General features: G+C 37.5%; 1 protein-coding gene across 2 annotated transcripts; it reads right to left on the bottom strand.

The window, feature by feature from the left end:
• Positions 1–194: 194 nt before the first annotated feature.
• Positions 195–19,503, bottom strand: LOC131928786 (F-box only protein 39-like). 2 transcript variants are annotated; one of them, XM_059284915.1, is made up of 8 exons: positions 19,427–19,503; positions 7,198–7,438; positions 5,793–6,068; positions 4,792–4,929; positions 2,817–3,031; positions 1,921–2,058; positions 1,311–1,384; positions 195–750 (listed from the first exon to the last, which is right to left on the bottom strand). In XM_059284915.1, the coding sequence occupies exons 1-8, from the start codon at positions 19,448–19,450 to the stop codon at positions 588–590; spliced, it is 1,269 nt and encodes a 422-aa protein (XP_059140898.1). In that variant the 5' UTR covers positions 19,451–19,503; the 3' UTR covers positions 195–587. The 2 variants fall into 2 exon arrangements, with proteins under 2 accessions (XP_059140898.1, XP_059140897.1); XM_059284914.1 differs by lacking the exon at positions 19,427–19,503 and adding an exon at positions 8,443–8,551 and having other exon boundaries at positions 196–750.
• Between the last annotated feature and the right edge of the window lie 698 nt (positions 19,504–20,201).

Genomic DNA, 20,201 nt, shown 5'->3' with positions numbered 1-20,201 from the left:
TTAAACAGACGACACATGGTCATTATTGAAATGGATTATAAATGTTAAATTATTCACCATCAACACCAACCAAAATATATGTTTTGAAGAATTAAACAAATACTTGAAAATTAAATTCTAATATATTATTTTAATTTGTTTAATTTGAACAAAAAGAAATGTACAGTTAATCCATGCCTAGAACATACACATTATCCAAAATCTTGCAATAAGCTGTAAACATTTTGATAAGCGTTGCAACAATTCATTTTACAAATATACATAACTTTGCTCTAAGTCAAGCTTTCATTCTATTTATAAATTTTTAAAAAAAAGGTAACTGAAAATTTTATTTATCCAGATATATAACAATAATTTCAAAGAAAATATGTAGTGAAAGTTTAAACAATACATTTTTTTAGTGTCATTTCCTAAATGAAGTTAACCTGACCATTTCCACACACCCTCCCTTCGACGCATCTGAGTGCACTTACACCAACATAGTATTTGTCGGTGTAGTTATCAATAACATATTTTGATTTCATCCAACGTTGACCATCCATAACAGCCAAATATCCCACGCTCCACCAACCAACCACCTATAACATTTAACACACTTCCAGAACTTTCTGACCGTTAAGAGTAACGGCATACGTCGCTTCATGTTGGCGCATAGCCTTTGAAATGGCCTGTTGGTAGTCCCGTTCATCGGTTTTTAAATCGCACGGCAAACCTAGAACAAAAGTCTTGAGCCTCTTACACACTTGAAGGCTGTGAAAGACAATTTAAACATCTAAAATTCATCAACACATCATACCTAATTTTCCAACGTTATTCTAATGCGGATGATATGAGACTTCTGATAAAAAGCAAAGTAACATAAAAACGTCCTTTAATTTCCTGTATTCTTATTTTGATGAAAAATATCAGCTTTTTAAAATTTAGAATGTTTAAACTGTGTACCGAAACGAATCGAAGATAAAATCTAATCTTGATTGCCGAACCATGCTGTTTGTCTAATTATAGCATAATGATCCGTGACGTCACATTGTTTTCTATGATCAGAGCGACAAAACAAGTGGCCAACATGGCACGGGGGGGGGGGGGGGGAGACTGTTGGCGGCATTGCCTCCCGAAGCACGACTACCGCCCCTCCCCCCCCCCCCCAAAAAAAAACAACAACAACGAAATAGGATTTTTCTAGAAAATATACTCTTAATTTTTCCCACAACGCCCACCCCCCACCCCCTTAGGGAGAATAAACCTGAAAGAAACACAGGACGACAGGCACCCAACATGCTCACGACACACAACCAGGACAGTGAACTCACCTCTGGAAAAGTTCCCCGATGGCTTCGTTGTCTAGGCGAACTTCTGATGTCAAGTCGAGATGGTGTAGAGAGCTCTATAATACAAGGCAAACACCGATCGGAAGTTAATTTAATTACATGTGTATAGGTGTACAGGCGAGTCTAGACACATTGTCAGTGTTTTAGAACAGGTGTAATCCAGTGGCGAACCGTAGTGTCAGTACTAAAGTCAGTGGTTTAATACAGGTGTTATCCATTGCCGAACCGTAGAGTCAGTGCTATAGTCAGGTGTACAGTTGTGTACAGCTGCCGAGTCAAGGTTAAATTTAAGTGTACTGTCATGTCATGTCATGCCATTGTGTCAGTGTTGATGTCAGTACTTTAATTATGACAGTAAAATTAATCTAACTAGAAAAACAATTTTTTTAACTGTTTATCGTCGAATTGTTAATCTTTGTGTGATAAAAGCTAATAAAATGTAAATAAATCCGTCCTGAGAATTTATGTATTATCAAAGTAAAAAATATTCGGCATGGCTAACAATACACGGAGACCCAATTTAAATTTAAAAAAAAATGCATGTTAAATTTACACAGCTATTGTGATGCCTATTACCGCTGAAAAGACTAACCTTAAAGTTAGTGGCGATGTATTGGAAACATAAGATAATGTTCTCAACAGAAATAAAGCTGCCTGTGGCCCAATGTAGCCCGTACAGGGGCATTGAGGGGACGAGAATAACTTGCGGTGCTATGTCGTAATAGGACTCCTGGAAAAAATAGAGTCTAACATGATAGGTCATTGGTCTTGAAATGAACTCGATTTTTACACTTTGAAATATTTTTCAACTACACAAGATGTAAGTTATTCGAGGTTTTCCCGAAGGGAAGACCGTTTTTTTATGTTCCTCCAGATACTCGACGATGACCGCACGCTGACTTTTTTCCCCCGATATAGATAGTATAGTGTATTTTACTAGACCTTATAAAGTAGATCTATCCTATTAATATCATCATCATTTTTTATTTTCATTCTTCGCGGAGTATTTTGTCTTTGTCAAAGCTTTCCCCTCCCTGCGGTCTCCTTCCACTCTTTTGAGCTGTACCCAATGTTCTTGCCAGTGGCGTAGCGAGGTCGGGTGTCACCCGGTGCGGCACTTAATGGTGTCACCCCCCAGAGGCGTAGCGACTCTTCCCGGGGACAAACTTTCAATTTTCGATTTACACCCCCCCCCCCCCTCAAACTTTCGATTTGCACCCCCCCTCTCAAATTTTTCTCTCTATATTTTTACTAATTTTTGTCTTGGTGTCACCCCCCTAAATGGTGTCACCCCCTCGCTACGCCTCGCTACGCCTCTGGTTCTTCCTATCATTTAGACTTTAGACCTTCGGGGGGGGGGGGGGGTTCTACCCAAAGTCCTGCACGGCTCTATTGCCAGCGTCCTTCCATAGCGAGATTTATCCTATAGTCGTACGTTATTTTTATATTATGTTAATAGTAAAGAGGTATCTCTGATTATTCTTTTACCTCTGAACGACTTTTCGGCTTTATAAAGAAAACCACTTTGAGCTCAGGGAGGGATGCCGTGAGCTTCTGCCAAGCCTCCCGGCTAGTGCTGGTACCGACGTCAGCCTTGTAGGTGGCCCGAACAGTCAGCACCTGCAGTCGTAAGCTGCACCTTGATGTCCCCGCCAGATCCTTCAAGAACGTGTCACTCAAAAAATCATAGCCGACCTCTAGCTCTGAAAGTCACAAGTCTGTATGTTAAGGTTCGCTCTATCAAATAGCCGTATCGATTAAGGGGCTAGTGTTTATTGGCGGTATCTCTCTGATGGGGAGAGATACCAAGCACAACCAACCCCCCCCCTTGTCCTGAACGAAATAGAAGAATTTTTTAACCAACGTTTACCCCCCCCCCTACCCACGCCCACTCAGGAAGTTTCAAGTACCCCCCGGGAGAAAAGAACCCCTGCTCTGGGGCATAAGAGAGAGAGAGAGAGAGAGAGAGAGAGAGAGAGAGAGAGAGAGAGAGAGAGAGAGAGAGAGGGGGGGGTTTGGTAGCAGCACCGCATGTGTCTTCAAAGACAAAATGTTTATTTTATGCATCAGTAAATGTTACTTAGGTTAGTTAAACTGGGTGCATCCAAGCAAGGTTCATGGGACCATTTTGGGCATCAGTTAAGGGTTAACTCTCACCCCCCTCCGCCCCCTTGCCCCAGGTTAGCTACATCTGAAACTGCAAAAAAACTAAATTTTCGTTTTACTAACTGCTCAAAACAGATCACCAACTCCAGGCACAACATACATAAGTTTTGCTAAAGACATAGGCTTTAGGTTATAATCAACTACAACACTAGAACCAGTGGCGTCGCTAGGTTGGGTGTCACCCGGTGCGGCACTTCGTGGTGTCACCCCCCTCACTCCCCAGAAACAAAGTATATATATATATATATATATATATATATATATATATATATATATATATATATATATATATATATATATATATATATATATATATATATACATATATATATAAAATCTGTATGTGTGTGTCGGCCTATAATCTAAACATATGCCATATACGATGTTTAACTGTTATCTGTTAATAATACAGTTGGGTGTAGCATTGTTTTCTCTATAGTTAGCACTTTTACGTCATGGTATCACCCCCACCCTCTTGTAATAATGTACGATTTGTACTTTAAAGACTATTTATCTTTAATTAATCATTAATGGAAGTGGGAAAAGGCAATTTTTTCTGCACATTTTGCAATTGTTTGCCCTGGCGTCGCCCCCCTAAATGGTGTCACCCGGTACGGTCCGCACCCCCCGCCCTCCCTCGCTACGCCTCTGACTAGCACAGGCAGATACGATTGCATTTAGGGCAGAAAAGCGACCGGCTAGATCACACTATCGATGTAATTAAAGGGATGAAACCCTTTTTGTAGTGTTCATTTTAAGACATTTTGATAAAGCACCTTTGTTTAGAATTTGTACTAAATACTTTCTTAAAAAGCAATTAAAATAAATAGTAATATCCGTAACACACGCTCATTAACATGCAAGTAAACCAACCAAGAATGCTATCGCTCTTAAGGATAAGATGACAAAGAAATTTCGTTTTATTTTTATGTTAAAAAATGATCCTGCGTTTCCAGAAATAATTTACTTTCCCACCAAGCAGGCATTAACTAAGGAACTGTAAAATGTGTTTATCTATCGGCAGTGAGGTTTGAACACACGCAATTTAATAAAGTTATCAACACACTATTTTAAAAAAATGGCAGTTGTCATTTAGTAGTTTATTAAGCCTCCCCCCCCCCCCCCATAGTTAGATAAAAAGTAAATATCAAATAAAATAAAACTATCTTATTAAAATTTCACCATTAAAATTGCACAAGTGTTAGACACTTCACAGGACAAACCCGAACAATTCCTGGGGGAAACAGTTCATAAATCCAAGTACAAAAAGTTGAGAAACTGAATGATTAAAACATACCATACAGATTTTCAAAGCTGTAGAGAGCAGCCTTAAAGGCAGTTAAATCCTGTCGATTTAGTTGAATAAACCTGTCAATAGCCAACTTGTGGAGAGTTTTAGAACAGGAACGACTGGCCGCTTGCAATAGCTTCGAACCTGAATATGGGTTGAAATGTTAAAATTGTTCTGAATACACTCAATGGCGGTGCTTGATCCTACATACTGAGAAATGCCCTGGGTCCTACATATTGAGCTTTGCCCTTGGTCCTAAAAATTTAGCAATGCCATGGGTCCTATACAAAAATCCCCTGGGTCCTACACATAAATGGTCTACATCCTTACATCTCTCGAGATGTCCTTTTAATATTTAAAAGTCATGGGCAGTGTTTTAAAAATAGACTTTTCAAACTATTGGACGCATTTTAATATTTTTATTACTTTCGCTAACTAGACACAATTAAAAAGAAAAAAAAACAAAAAATAATAATATGTTTTTTTCTATTTCTCAAGATCATATAGAAGTGTAAACAAATATGGCGTAACTTGGTCTAGTTTTCTGCAAAAGTACGAGTTTCGTATTTAAATTTACCGGCAAAGTTTTAAGTAAACTGTGGGGCTGAAAGGTTAAATCGACTAAGCTAAATTCGTTGTTTTTTTTGCTACTTTTTGTTACAACGGGACACGAAAATCTTGACCACTGGCTATCCTTAAGGTGGTTTTTTGTTAAGATACCAATAATAGTTTCTTTCAGGAGCCCCCCCCCCCACCTCTTCAAAGAACGTCTACCGCTCTCCGGAGTGAAATAGAATTGATAAATATATCCTTTTACCAGTGTCCACCCCCACCCACCCCCTTCCCCCTCCCACAATGTCTACCGCCCAACCGGAATGGAATAGCATTGCTTTATAGAAATCATATACTTATAAGAGTGTCCGCCCCTCTCCCGGAAAATTTTGTCCCCCCCCCCCCCCCCCCCGCCCGAGAAAAAGTTTGAAAGAAAACTGATACTAATTACTAACCCTTATCTATTTCTAGACTGGCATTGGTAAGATCCAGCTCCCGAAGCTGTTGTTGCGCTTCCACCAGCGTGGTTATAATTCTTAACAAGTGCGACTTGGGTCTCTCTTTCCCATCATCCGAGAAGGTCTTCAGAAACTTAATGTTCTTCAGCGAGATGGTGTTGAGTTTGTTGTTCCTACAGTGGAGTAGGCTGGCTATGAACTGGTACATCAGTTCGATGCCCGGCGGCTCGCACGGACCGGGTTTAAATGGAACATCGTCGTCATTCGGCAGTTCTGTGATTAAAGAGAAAAATAGTTATAAACTGTACGGAGATGATCTTAAGACTAAAAAAAAATAGTTAAGTTCCCTTTTCGTATTTGACGGCCCACGAAGTAGAGTTCACCTGTTTCTGTGACCTAAGCATATGAAGGGATATTTTCGTCAGCACTATGCCCAGCCGCTTTTACTTCCCTTAACGTGAGTTGGGTGGACTCAGGGGTGTTCTACTGACTAGAACCCGGGTTCAACCTCCAGGCTTTTGGATTCGTAGTCTAGCGCTCTACGGCTTGGTCACGCCCGCTTACGATTGCTAACACGAAAATCTTGAGTTCGGATCTAGCGCTCGTTTGTAGGACGTCTCTGAGTCCACCCAGCTCTAAAGGGTACCCGACTCACGTTGGGGAAACTAAGGCGGCTCGCCACAGTGATGATCACACTATCCTCCTTCTGCGTTCTTAATTGTAATGTTGGGCGGTATTTGATCCAACACAATTAAGTATTACGTTACACATTGTTATGCGATATATAGGCTGTTGACTCGAATTTCAGTCTGCTTTCCAATTTGGATTTGCTGCCATGTTTTGACCATCCAAGAACAAACTACAAGGCAGCAGTTGTTTGATGGGTTGCTCTCCCGGCTGTTGAGCCTCATCTGCCCGGTAATTTAAAAAGATGATTTCTACTTCATCTGTCACCATGTGTAGTAGATTATGATGATGATGATGAAAATGAATATGATAAGATAATGAGATAATCATGGTGATGATGGTGATAATGATGATGTCGATTATGATGATGGTGATGAAGATAATAATGATGACGATGACGACGACGATGAAAATAATAATAATAATAATAATAATAATAATAATAACAATAATAATAATGATGATGATGATGATGATGAGGATGATGATGACGACTATGATGATGATGATAATGATGATGATGATGATAACGATGATGACGATGATGATGATGATGATGATGACGATGATGATGATGATGATGATGATGATGATGATGATGATGATGATGAAGATGATGATGATGATGAGGGTTATGAAATTTTATCAGCTGTATAGGATCTATAGATCAGGACACAGCAATGTGTATTTATTCTAATATATAATTAAGGGTTACTAAAACAGTCGGCGTAGACGTGACGTAGCCATTTTCCTCGTGCCCTTGCAAACAACAGCGCCCTCTTGACGTCATCCGACTGGAACAGGAAATGTCCCGTGGTAAACAAGGCAGGTACGTCTAGGAGTGGAACCCACGCCTTACACGTCATGGCCGCGTTAAACTTGTCCCTGTTGCTGAGGTTCTTAAAGATGTCAATTAGGACTTGAAACGGCAGCTGGGGCCAAACACTTTCTGTGGACTGGATAGGAAAATGGGTACATAAGCTTTCCACGTCACATAGCAACAAACAAAAAGTTGGATAATTGCGACTTGGACATCTAAACACGAAACCTGGGCAGCAAAATAAGAAAAGGCAGATGTTGCCTATGTACCCCACACAGCTCCAAGTGACAGAACGTTACCTATACAACCTGGCATCAACAATGCCGCAGGAACTGCCGATTTGAATCCAGAGTTGGTAATCTCATTGCCTAAACCTAAGGGACACTACTCAATTATGATTTCAATAATCTCTCCCCCGCTAATCAATCTCATCTGCCCGAGGGTTTGAACTTGGGACATTAAGAGTTTACAACCATGTGTTTACTGGCCCTGCATATCTGACCCCTAGTAATATCTTACCCTGCGTCCTAGCCTTAACTATTAAATTTTAATAAAATGAAAAAAAAATGCCGTTTCCAAAGGGGGACGCATTGACGCAAACGTTTTGGAATACCAAGAATCAAGATAATTACCGGATAACAGCATAGCACACAAATGACAATGGTCCTTATTAAACAGTAAATCTAATCTTGTATTTTAAAACTGATAACAGATATGGATTGCAAGAAACAATAACAGATGTTCATAATGAGGCAAAAATGCAACCAGCCTTAAAATAAAGTTTTAAATGTCCATGCTATTGCACATTTGATTGCGCATTTTCTATTACAGATCTAATTTTTTAAAACTTTAACTATTTTTAAAACTAAAGTAGAAGTCGAAACGGCTAGTCAAAGATTAAATAAAGAAAAAAAAGAATGAATACAGTTTTTAGGACAAGCTTTTATGTATCTAATAAAGTACTAATGATTGCGTTCTTCTCGTGCCAGCTGGCGTATCGATCTAGTCCACCATTTTACTGGCATCGAATTTAAATATCAATCTTGATTGATTCTGCGTTGTTTTGTGCATAGGAAGCGTCGATGGACTTAATAATAATAATAATGGTCTTAAAAACATTTTTAAAATATGGTCACTTACCATAAATATATCACGTTCGCCCATTTCCCCCCACAATTTACTAGAATTTTATCTTCAAATTGGTTTTTCAGTTTTTCTTGCTGATTTCAAAGCCACCATGTTAGATTTAGGAAGTGACGCTCTGCACATGTTTTTATGACGTTTATCACTTTGCGACTTTTCTTCGAGGCTAAAACACTAAAGGCATAATTTAGTCAAACATCTTAGAAGCGCCAATGTTGTTCTTAACATTAACTGTACCTCTATCTGCGACGTATTACATTTATTTTCGTTTTTTTTTACTTTCTTGCTTACAGATTATAGAGAAAGTATTATAATCTTGTAAAATAATGGGAGTCAAAATTTTGAGGACGAAATTTCATTTGTAATAAGTAGATCTTATTGATAGGATTCTATCAAGACTTTTGAGCGATTTCAAATGACCGAAAATAGTACCTTACTATATTTTAGGTTTCTAAAATATTGAAAACTCTAGTGCCGTTCCAATTTCGCAGAAGAAATTTTATATATAATTAGTAGAGCATATTTGTATGCCTACAATTTTTGGGGGATTTCCGATAAACGGAAATAACACTTTGTGGTATTTCTGAATTTTCAAAAGTCTTTATAAAAAAAATGATGAAGCAGCATATTCTAAGAACATTCATCCTGTATTTTTCTAAAAAAACGAATTTATATTACGCAAAAGTATTGATATATACGCAAGGTTTCAAATAACTATTGTTGCATGGCCTATGTTGTACAAAAATATTGGTAAATACACAAGGTTGTACAGAACTATTGTTGTATGTTCTATGCTTCACTAAGTGAATTCATTAAAAGAAACTTGTAAATGATGAAAAATGTGACCGGAAAAAAACTATCATTACAAGGTTTCAACGAAATGAACTAAAACAAAATATTTAAAAAAAAAAACAGCAACTGGTAAACCCTGATTAATAATATTTCAACATTGGAAAAAACTGAAGTTAAAAATTGAAAGGAAACAATTTAAAATAAAAACCAGAATTTTCAAAATGTATTTTAGCGATTTAATTTATTTTGTTTAAGGTATTTTTACTATCCGTATTTATTATTTACATGCTGATGTCTCTTTGAATGCGTCAATGCCTCCTAAAACCTCAAAACTGTGACTGCAATCGAATGACGGTTTACCTCGCTTCAGATAATTTCTGACCGTTTAAGGTAACCGCATATGTTGCTCTGTGGTTCTCTACGGCCTCTGATATGGCATTTTTGTATTCTTGTTGGTCGGTCTTTAAATCACAGGGCAAGTCTAGAGCAAACGACTTGAGCCTCTCACTCGCCTGTAATCTGTATATATATATATATATATATATATATATATATATATATATATATATATATATATATATATATATACAGATTACAGGCGAGTGAGAGGCATATATATATATATATATATATATATATATATATATATATATATATATATATATATATATATATATATATATATATACACCTAGCCAAATATGTCAACAATTCGATGTATGGCTTTAGGGTTGTTGGTGTAAGTTAAAAACATAAAAAAAAATCAACGCTGGACACTCTACAACAAAGTAAGAGGAAGTCTATCTCCGAAACCACGTTGTTGGTCTAATTATAGCACGCACTATGGCGTCATGACGTCACGTAGTCTACTACTACCAATAGGAAATGGGATCAGAAACAAAATGAAATTATTCCCATCATTAGAGCATTTATAAAAACTTACACGAACACAGTGACACGCATCCTAAGCACTCATGAAACACAACCAGGACAACCAACTCACCTTTGGAAAAGTTCTCCAATGGCTTCTTTGTCTAGGCGAACTTCTGATGTCAGTTCGAGGTGATGGAGTGTGGTCTTTAAAAAAAACAACACCAGTAATTATTAATTAGTTTAAGATTAAATTTCCCTGTCATGTCATATGGTGGGTGCTTAAGAAAGGTGTACTGATGTCAAATTACCTAGTGTACTTATAAGTGTCAATGCTTAGCTTTCGTCAGATTAACTTTTTACACGCACTAGTTGGGGTAGGCCTTTGGTGTTGTATGCAGTAATGGTTTAGTAGTTGTGTGAGCCGAATAAAATTGATTATTTATTTTTACACTATTTTTTAATAAACTTGAAAACCCGTTACTAATTATCACAGTGACATTCATTTTAATCAGAAACAGAAAAAAGCGCATCAAAAGTAAATAAACACACATTTTAAAAAAAATCTGTTCCGAATATTTCAAGATAATAAACCGGGAGTGATCTCCCCTAAACTTTCTCGAATATTCTTATATAACTTGGAATGTAGACATGATTTTTAATTACTTAAACTTTTTAAAAAATTCATAAAAAACGTTTTAATAACAAGCTTTTATGTAATAATGCACTAAAAAGTAGAAAATAAATTATAGACTACTATTTAAATAACTATAAAGAAAAGCGTGGGTCACTTTAGTATCTATTGGATACCTTTACTAATGTTAAGGAAGACACCCACGCTTTTCTTTATAGTTATTTAAATAGTAGTCTATAATTTATTTTCTACTTTTTAGTGCATTATTACATAAAAGCTTGTTATTAAAACGTTTTTTATGAATTTTTTTTTCAGTACTTTACATGTTTTATTTACAATAGAGTTAAATGACTAAAAACCATTGCGCGCCTACTGAACATCACGTTCAGTAGGCGCGCAATGGTTTTTGAACGCAGCCATTACATGATGGCGCAGCTATTGAAGGTGATGACGCGTGTGGTGTGGTTGGCTAGACATGCCTACTAATTCGGTCCAAATTTTTATTAATTCATAAAAAATTAATTAGGCATCCAATTAAGTCAAATTTAGTTTCAGATTGCATTGTCTTCATGTCTTGACCCACGTGCCAACTGTGAATCGTATCGGTCAAGTAGAACTGTCCGAATTTTCACTCCTGCGTTTCCGTCTGGACTGACGACAGAGGAAGTGAGTTAAATAAAAGCTTGTAAAAATAGAATAGAATCTCATAGAAAAAAACATTGCGCACCAAACAAACGCCGAAACAAAATGTGCATAATAGTGCGCAATATTATTAGTACTTTAAAAATTTACATTAGTTTTTTGAGAAATCGGAAGTAGCGTAAATTAGTACTTCCGGTCAACGGAAATTACTCAAAATTTAACAGAAGGTAGAGAATTAGATCTTTTACTTACATGTGAAATTTCATTTATCTATCTGAAATAGTACTCAAGTTATAGGCTTTTGAAAAATTCAAAGTAGAAAAAGTACCACTTCCGGTTGTCGGAAATCGCTCAAAAGTTGATACGGATCTACGATTTTGATATAATACTTATATATGAAATTTCATCAACCTAGCTGTAACGGTACTCAAGTTATCGTGTTTACACACAGACACACAGACACACAGACACACACACACACACACACACACACACACACACACACACACACACACACAGACATACGGACAAGATTGCAAAATTATGTTTTTCCGTATCAGTGAGGTGTAAAACGTCGAGATTTGTAAAAATCTCGATTTTTTTTTTTTTTGCACGATTACAATACTTTCTCTATACTACGTATATACGAGAAAGTAAAAATCATAAAATATTCTGTATTGTTTACTGTGATGTGCGCAAGCGCAAAAATAATAATTAAAAATGTGTCAAATATTTGTTTGGATAAAATCATAATAATTATGCAAGGCTAATCCCACTGCCGCATTTTGAACATTAGGTGGGCTGAAAATAATTACAAATGCCGAGCTGTTTAGAAAAACTGGGCAGGACATAATGGCAAAGGAATTCAAAATCGCCAACTGTGGATGGTTTTGACACACCTTATGCCAACTCGCGATATCACCAGACATGCACTAGATTGGAATCCACAAGAGCAGAGGAAAGTATGGAGGCCAAAAAAAATTTGGAAAAGATAAGTTGTCAGTGAAACAGAAGCAGCCGGAATGTCGTGGACCCAACTTGGATGAATCGCGCAGAACCGAGTACAAGGTGTGGAAAGGTGTGGTTGCGTCTCAGTGTTCTACAAGGGGTTTACAGGAATGATGATGATGATGATGCTGATGTTGATTATGATGTTGTTGATGATGAAGATCATGATGATGTTGATGATGATGATGATGTAGATGATGTTGTTGATGATGAAGATGATGATGATGTTGATGATGATGTAGATGGTGTTGATGATGATGGTGATGATGATGTAGATGGTGTTGATGATGATGTAGATATTGATGATGATGATGTAGATGGTGTTGATGATGATGATGATGTAGATGATGATGATGATGATGATTATGATGATGATGATGATGTAGACGATGTTGATGCTGTTGATGAAGAATCCACTACAGTAGGACCTAAAAATCCATAAGTATTTCATGTGTAATTTCTATCATTGTTTCAATGCCCCGATACTGCTGAAAAGACTAACCTTAAAGTTACAGGCGATGTACTCGAAGCATTGGATTATGTTCTTGACAGCGACAAGGAGTCCCGAATTCCAGTGTAACGCGTGAAGGGGCGTCGATCGCGTCAAAACAATCATGGGTATGGTGTCTTTGTACGACTCCTAGATAAAACAGAGTCTTACGTGGTAGGTTAATGACTTGGAATATCATGCAGTTGGTAGATTTTAATTGACGTTAATTATTAGGGCTACTCTACCCTCGGGTAGTTTTTAAACGCTAATTTATTTCTTTAATGTGCTGTTACTTTAGAAATTATAAAGTCGAGTTATTTTATCGTTAAAGTATCCCTTTGATATTCTGTTAATTTAGAAATTATAAATTCAGGTTATTTTTTTACCGTTAAAGTATCCTTTAATATTCTGTTACTCCAGAAATTATAAAGTCGGATTATTTTTGAATGTTAAAGAATCTCTTAAATTATCTGTTACCTCGGAGCGACTTTTAGATTTGATAAAAAAAATCACTTTGAGATCTGGGATGTCGGCTGTGATCTGCTTCCATGCCCCGGACGAGGTCATGCGCACGACGTTAGCTGTGTACGTGGCCCGAACCTTTAACACTCGCAGTGGCAGGCCGCCGATTGACGCCCTACTGAGATCATACAAGAACTCGCAACTCACACATTCATAGACGAGTTCCAGCTCTGAAACATGCAAATTATTACGTGAGGTTCCAGCGAGCAGAGGCGTAGCAACCCATTACGGCGCCCGGGGCGAACTATCAATTTCCCCCCCCCCCCATATGGTTATTCACGTTAGCGAAAAAGTACCCCCCCCCCACACACACACATCAGTCACCGTTAATAACTTTTTCACGTATCACACAAGCAACGTAGAAAGCCGTCCGTAGAACCAAGTAGCTTTCTATTTTCTTAAAATCGATGTTATGCAGCTCGGAATATGGTTATTTTATTTTTCAAACCAATTTGTCGCCTCTTTAAGGTCGGCGCCCGGGGCGGTCGCCCTACTCGCCCTCCCCTAGGTTCGCCTCTGCCAGCGAGTTGCGCTGTAGAAGGTTTGAAAGCAGGCGTCTTTAAAAGTGTATAGCAATATTGATGAAGTGTAATTTCAACAGCAAGGGTGGACTCAGTTACACGGCATTTTTTTACTGGACAGGATCCAAGCCAACCGCTCCACGCAGCGCCGAATCGCCTCGCTTACCGTGCAATTAGGCAGAAGTAGAATCACTACGACCAATTCGCTCTACGTCGCTATTAAGCAACCACTTTTACATATGGAAACTTGAATGAAATTTGTAAACTTGTATTTACATCCAGTGTTTCTTTCAGACTTTTTTTTTCTTCGGATTGGGAAGGGGGGGGGGACACTTGAAATTTTCGGAGAGGGGGGGGGGGGGCGGACTAAATTTTTCGGGAAAGGGGGGCGGACTATCGTTAAAATATATATTTTCTATGTAAATTCTATTTCGTCCGACTCGTTAGACGTTTTTCGCCCCCCCCCCCCCTCCCGAAGAAATGACTGGGAAAAAACTCTGTTTACATCCAGGGCAGCGACGGGTTTGGGCTACTTCTTTACATACAACTCAATGTAACGGAGAGTGCTACTCCTAACACCGGGATTTGACCGGTTACTTCCCATTTTAAAAGCGGGGGATTGATTCAGGCATCAGCAAATATTTCTCTCTTAAAATAAAAACAGAAATAGTTTTTGGAAAGGATCATGAAAAATTAATACATACATATAAACAAAAACTAGATGCATAAAAACGTACCCGTCAAATTTTTAAACGAAAAGAGAGCGGAATAAAATTCACTTAAATCCGAGTTGCTGTAGATTACTGCCACAAACCTATCCACGGCAAGTCTGCGCAGAGTTTTCGCGCAGGTTGAGCTGGCCTCTTCCAAGAGATGGCAGCCTGCAAAAGGGTTTCAATTATTAGAGCTGATTGGCGCTTAAGGAGGAAGGGCGGGGGCGGGCGGTAGTGAAAACACATTTTCTCAAATTATAAGATACATGCTTTTTTTAAAAAAAAAAATTGTATTAAATTTAAAATACTTTCAACATTATAACACTGTATTTATTTTGGGCCAATTTATACATGTTTAGAGAAATTTGGGGTAAAATTGAACAATTTTTAGGTACACAGTAGAAACAAAATAAATTTAAAAAATAACTAAAAACAATGCAAAATAACTTTGCACATTTCTAGTAGACATGACAAAAAAATTCATAAAAAACGTTTTAATAACAAGCTTTTATGTAAAGATGCACTAAAAAGTAGAAAATAAATTATAGACTACTATTTAAATAACTATAAAGAAAAGCGTGGGTCACTTTAGTATCTATTGGATACCTTTACTAATGTTAAGGAAGACACCCACGCTTTTCTTTATAGTTATTTAAATAGTAGTCTATAATTTATTTTCTACTTTTTAGTGCATCTTTACATAAAAGCTTGTTATTAAAACGTTTTTTATGAATTTTTTTTTCAGTACTTTACATGTTTTATCTACAATAGAGTTACATGACTAAAAACCATTGCGCGCCTACTGAATATCACGTTCAGTAGGCGCGCAATGGTTTTTGAACGCAGCCATTACGTGGTCGTGATGGCGCAGCTATTGATGACGCGTGTGGTGTGGTTGGCTAGACATGCCTACTAATTCGGTCCAAATTTTAATTAATTCATAAAAAATTAATTAGGCATCCGATTAAGTCAAATTTAGTTTCAGATTGCATTGTCTTCATGTTATGACCCACGTGCTAACTTTGAATCGTATCGGTCAAGTAGAACTGTCCGAATTTTCACTCCTGCGTTTCCGTCTAGACTGACGACAGACAGAGGAAGTGAGTTAAATAAAAGCTTGTAAAAAAATTCATAAAAAACGTTTTAATAACAAGCTTTTATGTAATGATGCACTAAAAAGTAGAAAATAAATTATAGACTACTATTTAAATAACTATAAAGAAAAGCGTGGGTCACTTTAGTATCTATTGGATACCTTTACTAATGTTAAGGAAGACACCCACGCTTTTCTTTATAGTTATTTAAATAGTAGTCTATAATTTATTTTCTACTTTTTAGTGCATCATTACATAAAAGCTTGTTATTAAAACGTTTTTTATGAATTTTTTTTTCAGTACTTTACATGTTTTATTTACAATAGAGTTACATGACTAAAAACCATTGCTCGCCTACTGAACATCACGTTCAGTAGGCGCGCAATGGTTTTTGAACGCAGCCATTACGTGGTCGTGATGGCGCAGCTATTGATGACGCGTGTGGTGTGGTTGGCTAGACATGCCTACTAATTCGGTCCAAATTTTAATTAATTCATAAAAAATCAATTAGGCATCCAATTAAGTCAAATTTAGTTTCAGATTGCATTGTCTTCATGTCTTGACCCACGTGCCAACTGTGAATCGTGTCGGTCAAGTAGAACTGTCCGAATTTTCACTCCTGCGTTTCTATCTAGACAGACTGTCGACAGACTGACGACAGAGGAAGTGAGTTAAATAAAAGCTTGTAAAAAGAACGGTTTGTTAGAGGAAAATTTTAATATCTTACAAAATTAATTTTTTTGTGTAATTTTTAAAATGATTTTTTAAAAATTTGAATGATTTTCTTTACAAAGAATTCTAACCCTTTGAACAACGTTTTTAACAATTAAAGTACAGCCAAACCCATCTGCTAATTTGTAGATACATATGTTCGTAACATACATTGGCCATTTCAAGTATTTCTGGCAGAACTGTGCAAAAAGGTTTTCATATTGAATGTAGGTTTCAGGATGTTACATCAGGAATCTTAGATGGTGGTTTTAAAAATAGGGCAGGGCAGTTATGTGAGTGTTATTATAAATTGTAAATTTATATTAGTTGTATTTCAATAGCAAATATAGGTGCGCTGGCACTAGTATTTTGCCTTAGCTTATGACCCTTTATGTTTAGGGATCGTAAAAATAAATAAATAAATAAATGCAGCATTGACAATGATTTAATATGTGGTATGATCCAATGGTTAGCTGGTTATCGTGATGACCAAGCTCGTCTTGGTTCGGCCACTTCATAGTATCTTCTGGTTTAGCAAAAACTTCCAAAACAAGAAACAGTTGCAGCAACAAAAAAAAAAAAGAGGCTGAGTAGGCCTAAACAATTTGAAGATGATACAGTGAAGGTAATGGAGGTTAGGTTAGCCTGTCGCACCTTTGGGGGGACATAGGTAGTTGACAAGATATTTCCGGGCGTCTCTTTCCTGGGCTAGTCGCATTCGTGCAAGTGTCCATTCGGGCGTTTGTCGCATTCGGGCGTTTGTCGCACTCGGGCAAGTGTCTATTCAGAAAAACGACCTTCGGGCAAACGGCATTCTGGCAAGTGTCTTTCGGGAATTAGCCGTAAACTCCTCCAACTGCCCCCGGGTGTATCTTCTTGGTATATTTTTTTTTCAGATTGCGTTTCTGTGTCTTCCTTTGTCAGCCTCTTTTCCTTTTGCCCTGTTAATTTTAGATGGCGGAGGCCAGACAGTAATGTATGGGAGATGGTTAAAACCACCGCTTACCTGACAAGTATGATTGACAGTATAATACAGTTTAATTTACCCCCCCCCCATACCACCCAATAAAGTGCACTGACCTTTGTCAGCTGTTAAACAAGAATCACTGACCTTCTTCATAGCGTAGCCAGGCATTGGTCAGATCCAGTTCCTGTAACTCCTGTTGCTCTCCCAGGAGGGAGATGATGAGGTTGACCAGGTCTGGCTCGGGCCTGGTGGGGTAAACAACCCTGTCAGAGTAGTGCTTGAGGTACGCGATATTTTTCAGGGAGATCGTTCTAAGTTTGATGCATCTACCCTGAAGCAGACTGGCCACAAACTCGTACACGACCTCTGTCCCCGGGGGTGTACGGGGGCCACGATGCTCCGTGTCAGTGTCATAGAGTTTCTCTGTAATGAACGGTGGTTTGGACATTTTTTTTCTCCGGGTGGGGGGAAGGCACTTGAAACTTTCCAAGGGGGGGGTTGACTTAAATTTCAGGAAGGAGCGGGGCTCTGGTTAAAATATACATTTTTACACACATTATTTATTTTCTTTTTTGTTCGGGGGAGGAGTAGGAAGGACGCGCTTTTTAGGGGGGGGGGGAGGGTTCCCAAAGAGATGCCTGAAAGAAACTCTGGTAATGAAGAAAACAAAAAGTCAAAATCTTTTAGCTTATACACAAAATCTATTAGCTTATACAAGGTCGGTGACTTTAAAAAAAAATATGAATAGAAACATAAACAAGACCAACGTGAACAGTCAGCGTAGATGTGACGTAACCATTTCCCTCGTGTCCTTGCAAACAACAGCGCCCTCTTGTCGTCATCCGACTGTAACAGGAAATGTCCCGTGGTAAACAAGGCAGGTACGTCTAAGATTGGAACCCACGCCTTACACGTCATGGCTGCGTTAAACTTGTCCTTGTTGCTGAGGTTCTTAAAGATGTCAATTAGGATTTGAAACGGCAGTTGGGTCCAAACACTTTCTGTGGACTGGATGGGAAAATGGGTACATAAGCTTTCCACGTCACATAGCAACAAAAAAAAAAGTTGGATAATTGCGACTTGGACATCTAAACACGAAACCTGGGCAGCAAAATAAGAAAAGGCAGATGTATCTGGTCCACTCTCTCCACACAGCTCCAAGTGACAGAAAGTTACCTATACAACCTGGCATCAACAGTACCGCAGGAACTGCCGATTTGAATCCAGAGTTGGTAATCTCATTGCCTAAACCTAAGGGACACTACTCATCTATGATTTCAATAATCTCTCCCCCGCTAATCAATCTCATCTGCCCGAGGGTTTGAACTTGGGACATTAAGAGTTTACAACCATGTGTTTACTGGCCCTGCATCTCTGACCCCTAGTAATATCTTACCCTGCGTCCTAGCCTTAACTATTAAATTTTAATAAAATGAAAAAAAAAATGCCGTTTCCAAAGGGGACGCATTGACGCAAACGTTTTGGAATACCAAGAATCAAGATAATTACCGGATAACAGCATAGCACACACATGACAATGGTCCTTATTAAACAGTAAATCTAATCTTGTATTTTAAAACTGATAACAGATATGGATTGCAAGAAACAATAACAGATGTTCATAATGAAACAAAAATGCAACCAGCCTTAAAATAAAGTTTTAAATGTCCATGCTATTGCACATTTGATTGCGCATTTTCTATTACAGATCTATTTTTTAAAACTTTAACTATTTTTAAAACTAAAGTAGAAGTCGAAACGGCTAGTCAAAGATTAAATAAAGAAAAAAAAAGAATGAATACAGTTTTTAGGACAAGCTTTTATGTATCTAATAAAGTACTAATGATTGCGTTCTTCTCGTGCCAGCTGGCGTATCGATCTAGTCCACCATTTTACTGGCATCGAATTTAAATATCAATCTTGATTGATTCTGCGTTGTTTTGTGCATAGGAAGCGTCGATGGACTTAATAATAATAATAATGGTCTTAAAAACATTTTTAAAATATGGTCACTTACCATAAATATATCACGTTCGCCCATTTTCCCCCACAATTTACTAGAATTTTATTTTCAAATTGGTTTTTCAGTTTTTCTTGCTGATTTCACAGCCACCATGTTAGATTTAGGAAGTGACGCCCTGCACATGTTTTTATGACGTTTATCACTTTGCGACTTTTCTTCGCGGCTAAAACACTAAAGGCAAAATTTAGTCAAACATCTTAGAAGCGCCAATGTTGTTCTTAACATTAACTGTACCTCTATCTGCGACGTATTACATTTATTTTCGTTTTTTTTTTACTTTCTTGCTTACAGATTATAGAGAAAGTATTATAATCTTGAAAAATAATGGGAGTCAAAATTTTGAGGACGAAATTTCATTTGTAATAAGTAGATCTTATAGATAGGATTCTATCAAGACTTTTGAGCGATTTCAAATGACCGAAAATAGTACCTTACTATATTTCAGGTTTCTAAAATATTGAAAACTCTAGTGCCGTTACAATTTCGCAGAAGAAATTTTATATATAATTAGTAGAGCATATTTGTATGCCTACAATTTTTGGGAGATTTCCGATAAACGGAAATAACACTTTGTGGTATTTCTGAATTTTCAAAAGTCTTTATAAAAAAATGATGAAGCAGCATATTTTAAGAACATTCATCCTGTATTTTTTTAAAAAAACGAATTTATATTACGCAAAAGTATTGATATATACGCAAGGTTTCAAATAACTATTGTTGCATGGCCTATGTTGTACAAAAATATTGGTAAATACACAAGGTTGTACAG

Source organism: Physella acuta, unplaced genomic scaffold (assembly GCF_028476545.2).
Source record: "Physella acuta isolate Inbredline_101_S28 unplaced genomic scaffold, ASM2847654v3 ptg001549l, whole genome shotgun sequence".
NCBI lineage: Eukaryota > Metazoa > Mollusca > Gastropoda > Physidae > Physella > Physella acuta.
Note: the sequence above shows the minus strand (reverse complement) of the source record. Positions and strands in the feature narration are given on the sequence as shown.